General features: G+C 46.9%; 1 protein-coding gene and 1 long non-coding RNA gene across 8 annotated transcripts in view; both read left to right on the top strand.

Moving 5' to 3' along the window:
- The window catches only part of LOC143366141 (homeotic protein antennapedia-like), a 368003-nt gene extending 359432 nt beyond the window's left edge, over window positions 1-8571 (top strand). For all 7 annotated transcript variants that reach the window (XM_076806956.1, XM_076806961.1, XM_076806959.1 and 4 more), the window contains one exon: window positions 8220-8571. In XM_076806956.1, coding sequence (XP_076663071.1) covers window positions 8220-8473 — 254 coding nt within the window. In that variant the 3' untranslated portion in view covers window positions 8474-8571. The remainder of the gene's footprint in view (window positions 1-8219) is intronic.
- A 949-nt stretch (window positions 8572-9520) lies between these two features.
- Window positions 9521-17736, top strand: LOC143366154 (uncharacterized). Its single transcript, XR_013084675.1, has 2 exons — window positions 9521-10269; window positions 17411-17736. It is a non-coding gene; the product is annotated as an uncharacterized LOC143366154 (long non-coding RNA).
- Window positions 17737-18738: the final 1002 nt, after the last annotated feature.

The following is an 18738-nucleotide window of genomic DNA, read 5'->3' on the forward strand; positions in this document are numbered from 1 at the left end:
TCCAGGACTACATAGGTTCAGGGCTCGATTCAATCCAGGGATTCGTCAGATCTGTTTATCCTTTGCGCTTCATTGCTCCCCAGCTCCATTTCTCTTAGCTATCAGTGGTATCTGAGGATCTACCTTCAAGCCAACCGAGAATCATCTCTGTGAATGCGAAGGCTTGATACCCGCAAGGAATACCCTTTACCCTGGAAAAAATGGCAAGGTGTCACGTGGCGGGCGTGCAGTTTCAGCTCGTGGGCGAAGTATGCGGTCGGGGTCGCGGGGTTCAGGCTCCTCATCTCTAAATGCGTTCCGTTCTAGTCCGCGTTGCCAGACGCGAGATTGGTGTCCGTAACGATGGCGGCTTCGTGAGATATTCAAAAAGGGACGGAGCCCGGTGGGCCAGGAAAGGAGGAGCGTCGAGGAAATGACGTTAGAGCGAACGAGAGGAACGGAGAGCGAGCCGGAGGGTGAGGCGAGAGAAAGGGAGAAAGGCAGAGAGGAAGTCGGTGGGAGGAGGGCGTAGGGACGGGATGACGATGATGGATGAGTCCACAGAAATCCTATGTCCGTTTGCTTTTTGGGCCGCCGCCATGAACTCCCGAGACAACCATGGACGATACGGGCTCTGGGATATGGGTTTCTGCTGGACCTCCGCACGTATAAATTAAGCCTCGAAATTGGGGGAAACTGGGGGTGAAAGTGGGACGACGAGAGACTCCGCTGCGCTCACAGATTAGGCGTTTCGGAAGGCATCCACAAAAAATTCTCCAAACAGATTGCTGAGAGGCTGGAACCAAGTGGTGAAGCAATCGAGGGGTATAGTAAGGTTAAACGTGTTCATTATTAACAGCTCTGTAGCACACGAATCATTTTCATTCTTCTCTGTAGAGTTAGGTAGCTCTGCGTCTTTCATTCTTTTTGCAAGAATATTCACCCTGCTCTCGTGCTCCATTTGTTGAAGTAAGAGTAATCTCCGTGAAAAACTTCAGAAAAAGTAAAAAAATTACGCCAAGTACATGAAATCAAATAAATCACAAAAAATAGAAGATAATAATAATTATAAAATAAAAAAAGATGTGAAATCAAAATGAGCTGCACGTACATAAAGGTAATGATAAATACAAATAAATATTTTAATACGAATAAACATTTTATTCAAAATAATTATCATTTAAATTAAAAAGAAATTCGTTTATGTATATATTTGTAAAAACACGTTTATAACTTGGTTATAACTTGGCGGTAAGCTGTCAAAATTTGGAGTAGATTGCATAGCGAAGATAGCGATTGACGAACGAAACGTGTGTTAGTTCCGTTTTGGCTGAAGGTGTGCGTGTAACGCGTATACGTATTATGTTGACGAAAAAATTTCTTCGAGAAGACGAAGAAAAATCTTAAAATTTCCGACTGATCCATGAGACGATATTATATCTCTGTTATGCGCGATTTTATTGAAATTAGTCTTATTCGAAAGCTTATAAGCGGTTTACACAAGAAAAATGCCTTTAAATTTAGGAAATATTGCAGGCGTGATGAGATATTAATGAAATAAGTTTCAGGTTAGGTTGGAATAGCCCGGCGACGCGTAAATGATAGCGGTAGCGACAGTCGACATATACAGGGTGTCTTTCCTGTACTTTCTTTCCTTTACTTGGCGTCGAGACGCCGCCGCGTCTCTAGATCTGATACGGTCAACAGTAGCGAATCAATCGAACAGAGTTGGCAAGCCTTGCCAGATCCGAGTCACTCATAAGTTCCTTGTCGCATTAACTATCCTCCGCGGGCATTTCTCACGAGGATCGCCCTACAACCCGGCACAAGCAGGTGTAAATGAAAAGGGACACTGGTGGACAAAGTAGGACATCGGATAAGCCGAGTGATATCCTGCGTACAAATGCATATGTCGTGCTGGGCCATTCTAGCCGCTCATTATCTCGACCTTCTAGCCCTGTTCGGAGCTCTCAGACTCCGTCTCCTTGTCCGGCTGTCTGTTCGTCTGGCCGAAAGACAAAAAAAGTAAGGCGAACGAGAAGAGTCTCGAAGAGAAGAGAGAGGCCTCTCTTCTATCAGATACTCTGCTCTCGTTGGAGGCTTCTAAGTCCCCTCTATGAGTGTCGGTTGGACTTGACGGTTCTTACTCCGCGTTGCTCGGCGGCGACTTCTGTTGAATTCCTTTTCCTTTCGTCCTCTACACTTCGGCCCCAGGTGGCTGTTCCGCGCTTAGGACACCATCCACTTTGGCCTGCTACCTAGTACCCTCGACGAGAATAATCCTGGCCAGCTGCTCGATCGCGGGCCGAAAGACGCTGGATGTTGTTCCACTTGCTGCGACTTTTCGGTGTCGCGTCCCTCTTGCCGTTTCCGTGCGTCCTCCGGCACCGCGGAATGTTTATAATTTTTTTCGATCAAAGATTCAGGAAGTTCGCCGAGGAAGGAATGCGACCCTCCTCACGGGTGGCGCATAAACAACCGTCGAAATTCCTGAACGAAGGTTATCTTGTCGGCGTGGCGCGACCCCTACGCGGAGGAAGCCTACGGCGACTCGGCTGGCGTGGCAGGCAAAAACCGAGGGTCCCTAAGCGAAGAAAGTTCAACGAAAACAACGTGACATAAAGCAGCCTAGGACGGAAATACAAAAAGCAAGACGGATAGCCGCGCTGAAAATATATGGAGGCTGAGACGGATGCGGACAGGGAGCTGGAGGAGGTTCGATCACGTGTTCGGGATTAAAGGGATGCCAGCGGAGACGTTTCGACTTATTCGTCCAGGTTATTCCGTACGTTTGGCCCGAGTTTCGCGAATGGATGGGAATACCGCGATACTTGTTGAACGGTGGTGCGAATCGGAGCATTGCCGAGTCGAGCTGTACGGGCGGTGAAATTATCGTCTTGTTTATCGATATCCGCGCGAATAATACCCCGCGGTAGAATGTACCAGCGTCGAAGGCACCCGAATCCCCGAAATATCCGCGGCGAACGGTTTCGAAGGCGATTCTCCGGATTCCTCGCGATTAATCTGAACCTCTGTCAGCGGCGTCGACCGGTCATATAAAGCAGCGGGCTCGCTTAGCCAAGAAAGAGACGGAGGCGGAGAGGGCGAGCGATAAAATTAATGGGATATCTAGGGTATCTAATCGAAGAGCGTTTCAAGGCCTGGCCTTAAGGTGGCCACGTAAAGCTTAGCTTAATTGGGCAGCGAGTGGTGGCCGCGCCTTATTAGCGGGTTACAACATCCGGCTAGCTGTTCGTCTGAAAAGTCCTGCGTGTATCCTGCGGCGGGTCTTTCAGACCAGTCAGCCGGCCGGCGGAGAAGCGGAGGAGCAGAGGAGCGGAGAAGCGGAGCAACTAGCCTATAATAAGCCCGTACGGTTGTGCACGTTCTGTTCTGTTCCGTTCCGTTCCTTCATGCTGCGCCAGTGAAGGCAGACCCATAAATCTCTCGGGCATACTCCAGGGGACATTTGATCCTTGCGTAACCCAACGCCGTTAATTTATTGCCCCGCGTTTAAAGTCACCTCCGTCCGCGAGAGCACCGGCAACGCCGGTTCAGCATAAACCGAGAGGATACCGGGCCAGGTTTTCTTGTTATCGACCTCTTTAACACGCCCCGCGCCTCTTCCTTCGCTGATACATCCTTCGAGCGGCGCGGAGGAAAAAATTCTCATCTTCGTTCGGGTCGCTGCTGGACCGCCTCGCTCGCGAACCGCGCGTCGTTTTTCGGTTTCGCGCTGCCGGCCCTTCGAGCAGCGTTCTTTCAGCTGCTCCTTACTATCGCGGAGTGTTTCGTTGGTGGTCAACGGGAAAGAAAGTCTCGCACCCTCGCTTTGCCCTACCTCGCCTCGCCTTGTCTTGTCTTGCCTTTTGCCCTGCCTCGCTCCGCCTCGTCTCCTCGTGGCCGTGTTTCCCACGACGCGTTCACACGATGAAAACGCCATTAAATTCTTTCCAGCCTGCGAGACTCCGCGGCAGTGATTAATTCACCGGAGATCACGCGCGCGGATAACGCTCCCGCACCGTCTCAAGGACTCCTATAACAGCTATTCCACGTCAAAACGAATAGGTGAAAAATTTAGTTTCGCCGATTCTCTGCAAAATTACAGCATTTGTCGATAACCTTGCGAAAACAAAGTGTACTGAATTTCAACGGCCCGTGTCAAATAGTTTCCGAAATATTTAATCTTAAAGTTTCGAAAATTCAAACAAAATCGGCTGACGCGTCATCACTTAAATTGTAATATCTCGGTCATTTTTAAAGATAATGCCACCGTCTTGGGTTCATTCTAAAGCTGAAGGAATGCTTTCTCAAACCGTGTATAGAATATTTTGTTTATTGTTGATAAACTTAACAGTAATCGATGTCGAATAAACTTAACAGTAATCGATATCTGCTACCTACTATTGCTAATCTTTTATATGGTGAGCAGATATCCCCTTGATTCTCGCGTCACGATGCCCTTCTTTGCGAAAAGCAATTTTCTACATCGTGGTGGTAAGTTGAACGAACCCTGCTCGAATCTTGCAATTAGCATAGTTCCCTATTAGTTTGGATTAGGTACTTCTCAGCACTGCCAACTTCATTTGCTCTCTGACAAAATCTTTCTAGGCATTCTCTATTTTTCAAGCGGCCCCAGCCTCTTCCTATTTCTGGTTCACGGTCCCCCGAGCCTGCATAATCATACACGGGGCCGTTTCCGTACGCATTACGGCTACACGCGCCTTGCCGGGCACAGAGAACGCCTCTTTAATTAAGCCCGCATGCTTGACCAACGAGCAAAAACAGAGTGTCCGATGCCTAATTCAGCGGGCAGGCGAGGCTAATCAAGATTCGAGTCCTCGCTGATGTGATGGAATCGATCGACTTTGAATGAGAATGTTGCATATTTAAACCGAGAGGATATTGCCAATAACCTTGCGCTACCTTGCTATTAGGGTAATGGGTACTCGAGACGAAGTTAACACGAACGATCCGTTGCTGACGCCTCACGCGTATGCCATCGTAAAGTATTCCAATCGACAATTAAGGCAAATTTCGAATAATTTTGTTAACAGATCCTACCGCGCAACTCCCAAGTCTGCGTCTACTTTTATAGTGGGTCCATTCGCTGAACGGCTTAATGGCAACTATCTGACGCGGAAACTGGTGTACTCCGCAGATGCGATCTTTCTCTGCGTGACAAACGGAGTTTAATAGGGAAGCAGTTTCATGCGCCAGTACTGGGAATCAGTCAACGACCGCTTTTGATGCCCCATCGTTATTAGGAAGCCCTTTGACTGGCCGGGTCGGGCGTTAGCCCGTGCCAGTTCAAAGCAGCAGCTCGGGATTCTCGTGTTCAGCGGATACGCGATTGTACACGTAAATCCTTTGCAATTAGGTAATAAGACTGTTATCGATAAAGAGGCATAAACTAATCGGTGCATAGGAGCTCGAGCGTGACTCCGAGGCGTTTCATTATTCCGTGAACGCTTTGATGATCTTCTGGGTCGAAATGTAGATCGTTCTCGAGAGGCACCTTCATTAACCGGCCGGCGAATGAACATTAATAAGCCGCGCGTCCAAGTGGTAAGCGCTGGCGCACGGGCCTCGCCAGCTTCTTTGATGAAACTCTGGATCTATGTTTATCTCCGGTATCCTTTGATAGGCTAGCTAGGACTCCAGTTCTGCGGCGAACTTTGTCCACGTGTATTTCACTTTTGATCCGGCGCGCTTTATCATTCGAAATGGTCCAGGTGAAGCGGGCACTCGTCAAAGGGTCAATATTATTAGAAGCTCCGGTACACGCGTCTGGAGGAGTTGAAGGAGAGGATCTAGCGGACGTGGCGTCGGAGGGTGCTCGTTTCAGAATAATGATGAAAAAGTTGGCGGGACAAATTCCATTACTCTTCCCCGTTAACCGTTGAGTGTAAAGGCGATTAGGTGCCTTGTCCCGTGGTGTGCGCGAACCTAATACATAGATAGCAAAGAGGGGAAAGAAAGGAGAGATATCCTGGTGGGGAATAATTGCGGCCGTGGAGGCTAGCACGGGGATGCTAGGCAAATGGTTAAAAGTTATAAGTAAGGAGGCTAGAGATTGGTATGTTGTTAATTTGAGAGCGTAGCCGAAGGGCGGGTGGGAAGGCTGGATGGAAGAAGAGGGCATGTTCCCAGAGTTGCTCTCTGTCCCTCGGGCCTCTGTCTCGGTTCGTCCGAGCGACGCGGAGCCCTCCAAGAATTCTCCGTCTCTCTCGGCCGAGGAGAGTCGCCATCCGTCTTCATCGGCCGACAGCGCGACGGGCGGCGTTTGCCTCGAATGCTCACCAAGGAGTTTTCTTCTTCTTTTTCTCCTCCTCCTCCGACTCCTTCTCCTCCCTCCTCTTCCGTTCCCTCACCCCTCACTCCCACCCCGCTCCACCTTCTTTTTTCCCTCCCTCGTACCACTCTGAAATATCCTCGTTTTGCCCTCTTGGCGCTCGTGTGGCAACAGCTCCAACCTAACCCTTTCAGCTTATGCCCGGCCGAGAGATCGCGAGGCGTATCGCATACACGCGTGTACGCGCGTGTAGAGGCCAGCTGGCCCTCTCTGTCCGTTCGTGCGTCTCCCTTTCCCTTCCTCCCTTGGCAAGCACAATTAATATTCTCGTTCGGGATTCGTGTACCGCCACACCGAGCGCAGATCATGTCACGGATATCTGTAAGGTATCTATCATACGCGGAACCGCGCCTACGTAACCACCGCTCGAGCTTTTCTTCGCCGAACAGGTATTTTTGTCTCGAAGCGGCGCGCCGGACGGCACAAAAGTTTCCCGCGTGCCGAAGCAGGTTGCAAGGCGCGCGCAACGTTCATTAAATATCCCGGATAGCGGGCTGCTGCGCGTTCCTCCCGAGAGCGCGCGAGACTATCCAACTGGTCCTCCTCGTGCTTTGGCTCTGCCAACGCTTTCAGACGCCGGGGAATGAGAAACGCGAAATATACTTTGCTTGCTCCTACTTTCTTTCTATTTCACTGTACAACTCTCAATGAAACCCCCATAAAAAAAAACTTCGAATAGTTCCTAAGCGCAGCTGGAAAACATCTTTATGTACTTGCATATCATTTTGATTTCACATTTTTTTTTTATATATGCTAATTATTATTATCTTCTATTCTTTTGTGATTTATTTGATTTCATATACTTGGCGTAATTTTTTTACTTTTTCGAAGTTTTATTATGGGGATCTCACTTCTTTTACAAAGACAATTTGCATAGGGAATGATTTCAGATAATTTTTAATATTATAAATTACAAATTATCACGGGACAGAATTAATGATAAATCCAGTCACAGTATCAGTTTACGCTTCGATTATCTATATATACATAAAATCCTCAGTTCAGTTACATATACAAAACTGTTTGATGATATTCAAATATGTCGCAATTCAAATTTCTGCAACTTACCTTGTGTTTGAGACTGCAGTTTGGTTGCAATTCAATGGTACACCGATTCAAATTTGTAAAAACACGTTTATAACTTGGTAATAACTTGACGGTAAGCTGTCAAAATTTGGAGTAGATTGCATAGTGAAGATAGCAATTGACGAACGAAACATGTGTTAGTTTCTTTTTGACTGAAGGTGTGCGTGTAACGCGTATACGTATTATGTCGACAAAATTGGGTTGGAGAATGAGAAGATGAAGAATCAGAAGAAAAATCCTACCGTTTTCGCCTGATTCATGAGACGATATTACGATATCTCTGTTATGCGTGGACCGATTTTATTGAATTTGGTCTTATTCGAAAGCTTCTATGCAGTTTACATCAGAAAAGTGCCTTTAAATTTAGAAAATATTGCAGGCGTGATGAGATATTAATGAAATAAGTTTCAGGTTAGGATGGAATAGCCGTGCGACGAGTAAATGATAGCGGTAGCGACAGTCGACATATACAGGGTGTCTTTCATGTACTTGGCGTCGAGACGCTGCCGCGTCTCTAGATATTACCCACGTGCCGATAAAACGGGTCGCGGGATTCGTACTCACGATTTTCGCGCGTTTATCAAAGCAGACATTGGCTACGATCAAGGTCACGGTGATACATTCATCCCTAACGAGATTCCGCTTGTTCGTTGAATATTCTCGGCGATCAGTCGCAGAGCGAAGTTGCACGAAGAAGCTGTACCCGTGGCCCCGATTCGCGCTGAATCTCCCATAACCGCGCGAAAGAGCGACTAGAAACGCGATGTTAACGAGATCCGTTTGCTTGCCCGTGTTGCAGAGAGGAAACGAGGACGACAAACGTACACCCGATACCAAACCCTGGAGCTGGAGAAGGAGTTCCACTTCAACAGATACCTGACCAGGCGGCGGCGCATCGAGATCGCTCACGCGCTGTGCCTGACGGAACGGCAAATCAAAATCTGGTTCCAAAACAGACGGATGAAGTGGAAGAAGGAGAACAAGACGAAGGGCGAGCCAGGCTCGGGCGATGGCGACACCGAGATCTCGCCGCAGACCTCGCCGCAGGGTTGAGAGAGCCCCGAGGAGTGGAACTTCCAAAGAGGTCTCATCTCTCTCAGGGTCGTTAATACCTTGTTTCCAGCACTACCTCCTCCCCCACACCGCCGCCCCCCCCCCAGCCCCGAAGCCCCCGCGACACCCGCTGCCCTCTGCCAGCCCTGCAACCCCCGATGACCTCCAAAATGCGACACCCTCCCCCACACACCCCGCCCAGCCCACCCCAACAAACAGCAATGACGCTTATTTTGTCGTGTTAATCAAGTTGCTCGTACCAAATAAACGAAAAGAGGAAGATGAGGCAGAGAGAGAGAGAGAGAGAGAGAGAGAGAGAGCGAGAGGGAGAGAGAGAGAGAGAGAAATGGATGTAGCCGACAGTCAGTGTGGATGGAAGTGAAGACGTGAACTGGACATGATGACAAAGGGACGAAGGAGCAAGTAGGAGAGGAACAGAGGGATGGGAAGACTGCGAGATAAGACGAGTGGAAGGAGCAGAGGAAACGGAATAACGGAACGGGACACACACGGACGAGTCGGATCAAGATTTATAGGGACGCGCGATCTCTTATAATCGTAATAACGTAGCGGAACGCCGAGGAAGAACCGAATAAAAAGAGGGATCGGATTGGATCGATAATCGGAAGAAAACTGGATCACATGCTAATCAGAACCGCGTTAACCTCTGTTACATTTAATCGAATGTAATTGTACTAAAGCCTATATATTAATTATTAGAGATAACGGGGAGAGAGAGAGAGAGAGAGAGAGAGAGAGCGATAGGGAAAGAAAGAGATAGAGCGAGAGAGAGAGAGAGAGAGAGAGAGAGAGAGAGAGAGAGAGAGTAAGAAAGAAGGAGAGCTAGAGAGTGAGAGAAAGAGAGCGAGCTAGGGAAAGGAATATACGTACTTTAAAGTGACGAAAGTCGTGGATACTATGCCCGAATGGTCGAGTCTAGTTGTAAGTAGAGTGTGAATGTGCCCGTAAAAGCGTGTAAAGTGATATATAACATATAAATATATATATTATATATATATATATATAAATATATATACATATTATATATATATATATATATATATATATATATATATATAAATATATATACATATTATATATATAAAGAGAGAAAGGCGAAGGGTGAATGCGAGACGCACGGGACGATCGAGTAAGAATCTGAGGAGATACCGCGTGAATATACCTTAGTAAAAGCGTTTTATTATTTATTCTCTTACGTCGTACACGCGTAGCAGTCGTAGAGCGGTTAGTAAAATAGCGGAAGGACGGAGACGCGTCCGATCGTGTCTCTATTTAGCAAGTAGATGAGCGGTTTAGTGTTCTTAGAGGATCGTTTAGATAGTTTCTTTCTCTACAATACCGCGGTGGCTCAGCGAGGGTAATTTAGTAATCGCGAACGTGCCAAGTGTGATCTTCGAATGTGTTTCCCCGGTGCCGGGAGGATCCGACGAAGCGGAAAGTAAAACGGAGGGATGAAAGGAAGAGATCGCGGCGCGAACACCTGCGCGCCGACCAGCCCGGAATTAACGCGCTGGCGGGAAAGGAAAGGCGAGGGAAATCGTGGCTACCAGTGAAAAGTATCAGTGTGTGCAGCAATTGGTTAAATTCCAGTGATGTTTGGTGATCGATCAGACCCGCCGAACGCCGGTATCTCTTGGCCGAAATCGCGAAGCGAAATATGGGATTTATTGTCCGCGGTGCTGAAAGAATGAAAGCAGCGGCGCTTGAGAGGGCGAAGGCCTCCGGCGGAGCAGAATCGAAACGACTTGACATTTCTTCATCAGTGTCATCGCAAGGTCAGTTTCATAAAATTTCATATTTATTTGCACCCCGACGTGTGTACTTGTATTATTATTCTTCTTCTTCCCTTTACACACTTCGTAGAGTTACCTTTGCTACCATTCGTTCAGTAATTCCTCCACGATCGTATACTGCCTGAAGAACATGTCAGAAGAGACAGTCGTAATCATTAATTTGTTCTCGCCAAGCGTGACATTCAAAAGTATCGCGCCTACTCGAAAAATGGTGTTTACCAACGATCGCAGTGTACCATGGTCCTTTTCTGTTTCTTGCAACTTTGTAGACGTTCGAATATTCAAATGTTCGCGGGACATTCTTCCTTCTTCTAATTCACAGATTTCCTATTTCATAATTGGCTAAGAAAGTTGCAAAACAGCGCTACTATATGCGAACGTGCTACGATGTCCTTCGCACATATTCACAAGGCCGTTGGAAACGCCATTTTTCGACGTAGAGACGCGAAGTATGTATTTCGAAACGAAGCGGTTCCAACAAAACCGTGCAACTACACTTTCGCAGTGTTTTCGTTCTCTTGTAAATATTCATAGCAAACGACGATAAAAAAAGAAAGAGTGACCCCGGTGAGAGAGATCCTCGATACGACCAAAGCTCGAGGAATCTTCGCGAACCGAACGGTCGCCGAAAATTTACTGCTGCTCCGCGCGACACGAGGCCAAATTACCAAGTGATGTAATTCGTAGCGTATTTTTGGAATAAGATGCTTTCGGCATGAAACCGCTTGGCACCTTAATAGCGACTCTATAGAGCAAACCCTCCAACAGAAAACTCTACTCCCTTGCTCCGCCGCGAAATGTTTCACAGTGTACCTCTTTGCTCTCTTTGAGAACCTCGCGTTTGAAATCCACCCTAAAAAAATCGCTGTCAATTATTGGAAAGTGTCCAGTCAAATCTCAGCTACGTTGGAATCAGCAGAAATACACTTAGTTGCATCTCGTAGAATCCCCGCTGCTCTGTTTCGTCATTGCCATTCTATCCGATCCAAACTGATTTTCATTTAGAGTAGAACTCCATTAATCCGAACGCGTCGATAAATTCCTTCTCTGCTTATCATCTTTCCTTCGGATAACCGGAGGGAATCCATTCGTTTCTTCCAAGCTGATGCTCCGGTAGCTCTTCGTAGCTATGGTCTGAAGAAAATCACTGATCGCGCAAGGTTGCTGAGGGGTTTTCCTTAGCTCTCCATATTTCGTCTCGCTGCTCCGCCCATTGCGTTTGAGAGATGGCGTGAAACGAAAGTAGCAGTCGTGCCTGACATGACAGACAGTACAGCGAGTGGCCTTGAGCGACTATAGTTGAGAGTTTGTTCCAAGTGTAAGACGTCCAATATAACTGGAGCAAGTAGTAAGTTCGGTAAACAAAAGCCATGGAGTAAGATCGCATTCGGATAAGTGGAGTTTCACGGCATGTACGTGGAATCCGAATTGAATATTCAATGAAAGAATAGTACGAGGTGAAATGAAAATCGTTTCGGGTGAAGTAAACTGAAACAGACCGACAGGGTCGTCCTTATATTAACGTAACGCGTAATCACTAGTCACATGTTCGAGCGCATGTCATCTGTGATCACATTCGTTTTGTTTCGCATTTGCTCGTTTCCCGCCCAGTCGAAACGTTCTGTCGAACGCGGTTAAGCGTGCCAAGCAGTAAGCGAACACCATCTGTCGGCCCGGTCGCCGAAACTCGCGATCGATGACGGATCGACGAACTCGCGCGACGATCCACGCGGGCGCTCGCGTCGCCGCGTCCACTGGCTGACACGTCGGAGAACTCCGCCGCGGCGAATTTCTTGTGCTGTGTTGTAAAACTTAGATCGACATTATTTAGTTTATACCTTGTATACACGTAATCTACGATATACGTAATAAACGATAATTAATACGAGTACGTAGTATGTATAGACGACGACGACGACGGCGGCGAAAAGATGGTATTTAAAGAAGAAGAAAAAAAAAACACGAAAACAGAGCAGAAAAATATAAATATAGAGGGGGAACCGGCGATCTCGCGAACGAGGGGTCGGAGGAGCGTTGCCGAGGGACGGGCTGCTGCCCCGCGAACTTTCTTCCGCCCCGTTGCCGCGTTAACGAGGGAAAACAATGAGGAGAAGGATCTAAAGGGGGAGAACGGGGAGATATATGGAACTGATATACGTAATACATGGTCCAGCTCGCGCACGCGCATCAATTGAGCACCGGCCGGCCTTTCTTTCTCCAGAGATTTATTTATGTATAACTTTTTGTCCTTGAGGAGCAACGAACTGTGAAAAAGAGAAGATCTTGGACGATCGCTCGCTGTCTCTCGCGAACGGTTTCTTTTTTCGCAACTGCCGAAACGTGCGTTTACAGTCAGGGGTCGCGATCCTAAATTGCTCCGGCAAATTGGCGCCAATTAAGCTCGATGGCCCGTCGAGGGGCATCGGCATCGCTGTCGGTATGGCTTTTCGTGAAACTTTCGAGGACAGAGAAACACCGGCGATAAACGACGGATGTGCGCACCTTTCGTATTCCATCGATCCACTCTAAACTGCTGAGATTTAAATAGTTCTTTCATTCTTAAGTGAATGGTAACAGTTAGTGGCGGATCTAACAGGGCGGCTGACGAGCAGTTGCCGCCTGGGCCCCTGCCCAGGAGGCCCCCAGGGCCCCGTGTCCAAACAAAAATTATGATTAGGTATAGGTATCCAAAAACTACATTTTTTTTCCACTTGATCCGTTTTCAGTGAACTATAGGCGCGTCTTCATTTTCCCGAAGAATGGGCCCCTCAGATCGTTTGCCACTTGTGCCCCTTTTTTTTAATCCGCCACTGGTAACAGTGCCATCAGAAGTAGAAGCTCGCGTTTTCGTCTCGCAACTGGCATCCAAACTCGAAGCCACCTTTGCTGAAACTTGCGTAACCTTTGTGTCACGTGCATTAGCGGAAGAAACTTCAAGACATTACGTATTGTACGCTTCATTTTCATGAACGACCAATTACTCTGAATAGGTCCCAAAATCTTGTTGCATTACTGTCCGTTAATGGTTAACTGGAGATTAGGTTGGTTTTTCGTTCGATCCGTAGATCGAAGGGAACCGAGGTGTCCCCAGCCTCTCGGCTTACCGATTACGATTTATAACCCTTTGGATAAATCGATTAACCTCACACGAGTCGGCTGGGATTTTTGCGCATTTCGCGGTAGGTAAGTGAGACATGCGTTAATTCTGGGTACATTAATCAGCGATACCATCTATGTAGGCCAGGTAATGGCCGGCATTGGAAGCGTAGGGTGCGGCTTTCGAGACAAAGGAAGTATTTATTGCCCTTGCGTCACGGTGTCAACTGTTACGACACGCCGGTCAACGGTGCAGGCGAAATTTCACGCACAAATGCCTGCCTGACAAACCGTTTTCTCGAACTTTTCGCGGCCGGGCTAGCTTCGCAACATTAATTCTCGTCGAGCGTTCAGCTGATTGGCAAAAGTGCGCTCGCGCCGTTGTGTCTCAATTCATAGGATTGCGTACGTTCCTTGGCAGATAGCGAAATCGATCGATTCGAGGCAGTCTTTGGAGGGTTCTTTATCTCTGAGAGCGGAAAGTATCGTTAGGGTCCTTATTGGTAAATTTATCATCGGTATTTCTCTTGCCAGCAAGTCGTCCGTGACACGTGGAAAAACTCAATTGTGCAATAATCATACGGGGCTGCTCACGACAGCCGTGCGTTACTCAATGTTCCATTTAGCCTAACGTCCACCGGACAGAACGGAATTTCGGAATTAGACGAACGAAGAACGCGAAGGGGGTTATCACCGCGAGCGATCGTCACGAACACCGGTTTTAGCTTAAAATACGGAAAAAAAAAATTTGTATCCATTGGATAGCGAATTACTACTTATATATAGAGTAAATATATATATATATATGTATACAAATGCGGCGAAAAAAAGAGAGGGGAAATGAAAAGAATTCCTAGCGTTAACTGGAAACGTGTAAAATGCAAATTATATATTTTATCTTTACTCTTATATAGTCGCGTAAAATCACAGATATGCGTAATTTAAAGGGGGAGAAAAAGAGAAGCGAGTGCCGTGATTGTATGTAGAGTTAAAGCGAGAAGGTAAGAGAGGATTAAAAGAGAGCGAGAGAGAGAGAGAGAGAGAAAGAGAGAGAAAGAGAGAGAGCGAAAGGAGAGAAAAAACCAGGGATGATGATGAAGAGCAGTGTGTACGTACGAAGTGAGTCACTAAGCTAGCGCTTAATCGATAAGGTTAACGTCTAAAGCCTAAGTCTTAAGAAGATAATTAACTAGAATTTAAGGAATCGGGCATGTCGGTTGCAGCGAGCGGGGGCGGTGGTCATGGAAAAGGGGGGGGAAAAAAAGAAATAAACGTCGGATCGAAAATACGTGACTTCGATCGCCATTTTCTATGTACCCATGGGCAATGCGCAATTAAACCGAATAGACGAATTCGTGGGGTTTGCGATCGTGTACATAATTGATGCGTGTTCTTTTTTTTTTTCGGTGAGCTCGCAGGCGCCGTTTATGAGATTTCGGAACGAAGAACGAAAGGGGACATGAGATGCTCGAGATGGTATAAGCAGCTTTCGGACCCTCGTATTAATGTAGCCTCGCGTAATATTTATTAACACCGTTGTTGCGAGCAGCACGGTGAATCTTTCCCTTCTGTTTTCATTAATTGTCCAATAAATATTTTTTACAACGTGAACCGTGTGGTCGGACGTATATTTGTGTGCACACCAGAATCAACCTTCCAACGTGATTATTCGAGCTGCAGAGAGCTGGCGTTAATCCGAGAGGCGGGAGGAGCCTGTACGCGGGCGAATGTTTGTTTCGTTGCTTTACCGACCTTTATTCCGGCTACGTTGCATTTAAATACTTTTACTCTTATGGTTGTGTATCGTGAAAGGGCCTCTTTACGTTTCCCACTGCCCACGGTTGAGAGCGGGGCGTTGAAAAGGATCGACACGGATCCACGTCGGAAGTGGTCTGTTTAATTAAATGAAATTGGTAAACGATAAAGCCACGTCCTCGCACGCCCATGCGCCGAAGAGTTCCTGACTTCCTGTCACTCCCCGGGCAGGTGTCGCTAGTTTCGTATACCTTTCTAGGTAATCTGTATAGTATCTACCTAGGAACATATAAATAGGTAAAGAAAGGGGAATTGGCAGTCCATCGCCTCTCCACTTCAGCCAACGCGAAACATCCATCACTCGGATTGTGCTGTAACATACAAAACATTCATCATCCAGAATAACTCAATTAACCGTCTTTTTTACGATGTAAATGAAAAACGGACAGAAAACGACAAAACAATTCGCGGTTTCATATCGGTAAAACGGAGGAAAGATTTGCTGCAGTCGATAAGATCACACGTGCCGTAATATGTATTCCTCAACGTCCATCTCCCAACGTAATCTCGTTCAGCGTTCTCTGTTGGCTTTATTTTCGAGTGAACAGCTATCGCACAGCGTCGTATCGTCTACAGTCTACACAGAAACTAGAGAAGAGTATCCAGAATGCTCCTTCATTTTGACCGACTCGATGTCTCAGTCGCTGTACATCGAGTGCATTTTGTAAATACAAGTAAATACGAGTAACCGATTCGGTAGCGCCATATTGCTTTTCTCGAGTGCAGTTCTCGAGGGACGTCGTTACTGTCGCGGTGAAAACCTTTCCAATTCGACAAAAGTTTCCTAAAAGAGGTTAGAACGCGCGGTCTCGACGATAGGGTTCCGCTCTGTGAAGACTGATAAACCCGGTAATGCGTGGCGAGTGCAGCGTATACTTACGATTAACAGTTAAAGAAAAAACTCAACGAACACCACCGCACGAGAATTCGTTTGCCGTAGGACAATTCCGTACGCCGACAGGATCGCTCCGATAAATCGATTCCTGGCCGAACTTTTTCATCGCGGAGAATCGGCGCAGCACTTACCGAGAGTGCTTCGATTTCTTTTGACAAGCGGCAAGAAAGAGTCCTATTGCCACTGGGTCGCGCTGTGACAAGAGACACACACATACACACACACACGCGCACACAACACAGACACTTGTAAATAATTCCATTCGCGAGGGAAAAAAAGCTGGGCGCATCGAATGAGATTCTTTCGTTTATCGGCGGGGCAATGTGAAGGGCGACGTCTGACGTCGCGGCATCGAATCGCGAGCCGCGACCACTGTATACGATACCGCGTAGGTAAAGTAGGTACCTGTTTCATAGACTAAAGGAGTTACAAAGTAACGGTAGCAGAGGACTAATTAATTACTATTTATTGATACGGTACTGTAACGATATACGAGCACCGTCGTGGATTACGGACGATTCGACTACCGACGGTGGCCCCATGGTCTGTAACCGCGGCGAAGGAAATAGAGTAAAAAGATGACAATATTGTTAAGAGCCGCCACGTTTTCGTCCCCCGATGTTTACGCTCCACCACTCCAGTGTGTATCCTCGAGGATTGCTTCGCAGGCAGCGCCCTCCAGTTCTCGCGCCAAATTCGAATCTGCTCGACGCTGTTGGTATAAATATGCACATATACGAATAGCTTGAAGAGCGTCTAGATATACATTCTCGACAGGAACAGCCGCTGTAATTCGCGTGTCAGGGCGCGGTCCAACCGGAATTCGGCGGATTAATTTTTTTTTCCAATATTGGCTACACACTCGAGTCGTCAGCGTGTTACATGGACACATTGCTCCGGTCGAGCTGGTGGAGAACCATCTATGTACATGTTATTATATATTATACAGAAAAATGTTTTCACAGACGTACGCACACCCGCGCGTGCACACACGTACACTCCAACACGCAGAGATACAGGCCCAGGCACACAAAGATACCGGGTACAACGCATTCGTTCGAAACGATTACGCGATGTTGAAGAAAACAAAAAAAAAAAAGTTAGATAGGGGTGTGCGCCTACAGGCCGAAAAATAATGTAGGCTGCACCGCGTTTACCGAAGTATAAGTGGAAAAAGAAGATATAAATAAATGAATCTATATATATATATATATATATATATATATAAATTATATATATATTTAACTATAAATATGAATATAAATATAAATATAATAGTATTACGAATTACGATAAACGTATATAATTATTTTGTAGTGTCCCGCATTATGTAAACTAAATGTACACATGGAAAAAAAAAACGTACGCCAGCGAAACGATGTAGATGGCGTTGACGACGACGGCGACGATGATGATGATGATGGTACCGACGAAGCTTACGATAATTACGATACGATTGCAATGACGAACGATATGCACGCGAATGAGCTATGTATTATGAGTAACGACGACGACGACGACGATGACGATGGGAAACGATAATAGTATTATACGCTATCATGTCGACAAGTCTAAACCGTATTGTATTATATTATATAAGAGTCTGTCCATATTAATAATAATAATAATTATATTAATTATAATAGCTGTGTTTGAAAACGAGAAATAAATTGTGGTTGAATATGAAATCGAGCCGAGTGTGTCACACACGTGCTGCGGAAACGGATGTGTACCGGACGCACGCTCTCCTCCAACTTTCGTCTCTCCGCGTTGGACCAAAGTTTATCGATCGATGCGCGAACAACCGGTGGGGGAGGAGGGAGGGAGGGGGGGAGGGGGGAGGGGTGGTATACGCGGTTGAAACCGGTCGGGTTCGTTCGACCTCGATTCGCGAGATTGATCGACCCTCTGCCGTGTTGCTTCTCCTCTTTCGATCAATTAATTAATTGGTAATACGGTGGGTTATTCGTTTCAGCGGTAACGATACACGTAGGGTACACCACGTTAGCCATATGTTTGGGACCATTTTACATTGTACTTGCAATTATTATTATTCCAGAAATAACGAGTTTGCTCCGCACTTGAGGAAGAAGACAGACATTTCTGAAATAAATAAGAAGATACTGAGAGCTTTAGAAGCTTGCTAATTAATCGGTACAAGTTTCGTGAATGGTTTCAAGCTTATGGCCGCCAACGCACGGTGCCCTATATAATTTTCCGTAGGTGCATATAGCGTTCGTCTAGCGAGAACGACATCGATCCTGGCGGTCAGCGATGTCGTTCACGCCCGAGCGAAAATATCGCGGGCCGTACGCCACTGGGACCCTTCGAAAAGGTTGCCCGGTAACACCGAAGGTTGCATTTATACGAATTGTGGCGGAAGGAACCATTGTATAATCCAAGATGGCCTCCACCTCGGAGAGGATTATTATTGGCTAATACGAGGCAAGAGGCTCCGCCTTGGCTCACGGCTCGTGACGGGATGATTTATTGGGATTTCTGTCTGTTCGCCCCTGCGCTGCAACGAGCATACCGTGTGCCTAGCTTCTAGGCGGCTGGGTATGCCTGGAACACTGTGATATTGGATTTCGACGTTTCGCCAAACTGCAGCTGCAACGCTTTCTTCTCGACAGGAACGTCTCCAT

This window comes from Andrena cerasifolii, chromosome 2 (assembly GCF_050908995.1).
Source record: "Andrena cerasifolii isolate SP2316 chromosome 2, iyAndCera1_principal, whole genome shotgun sequence".
Classification (NCBI taxonomy): domain Eukaryota; kingdom Metazoa; phylum Arthropoda; class Insecta; order Hymenoptera; family Andrenidae; genus Andrena; species Andrena cerasifolii.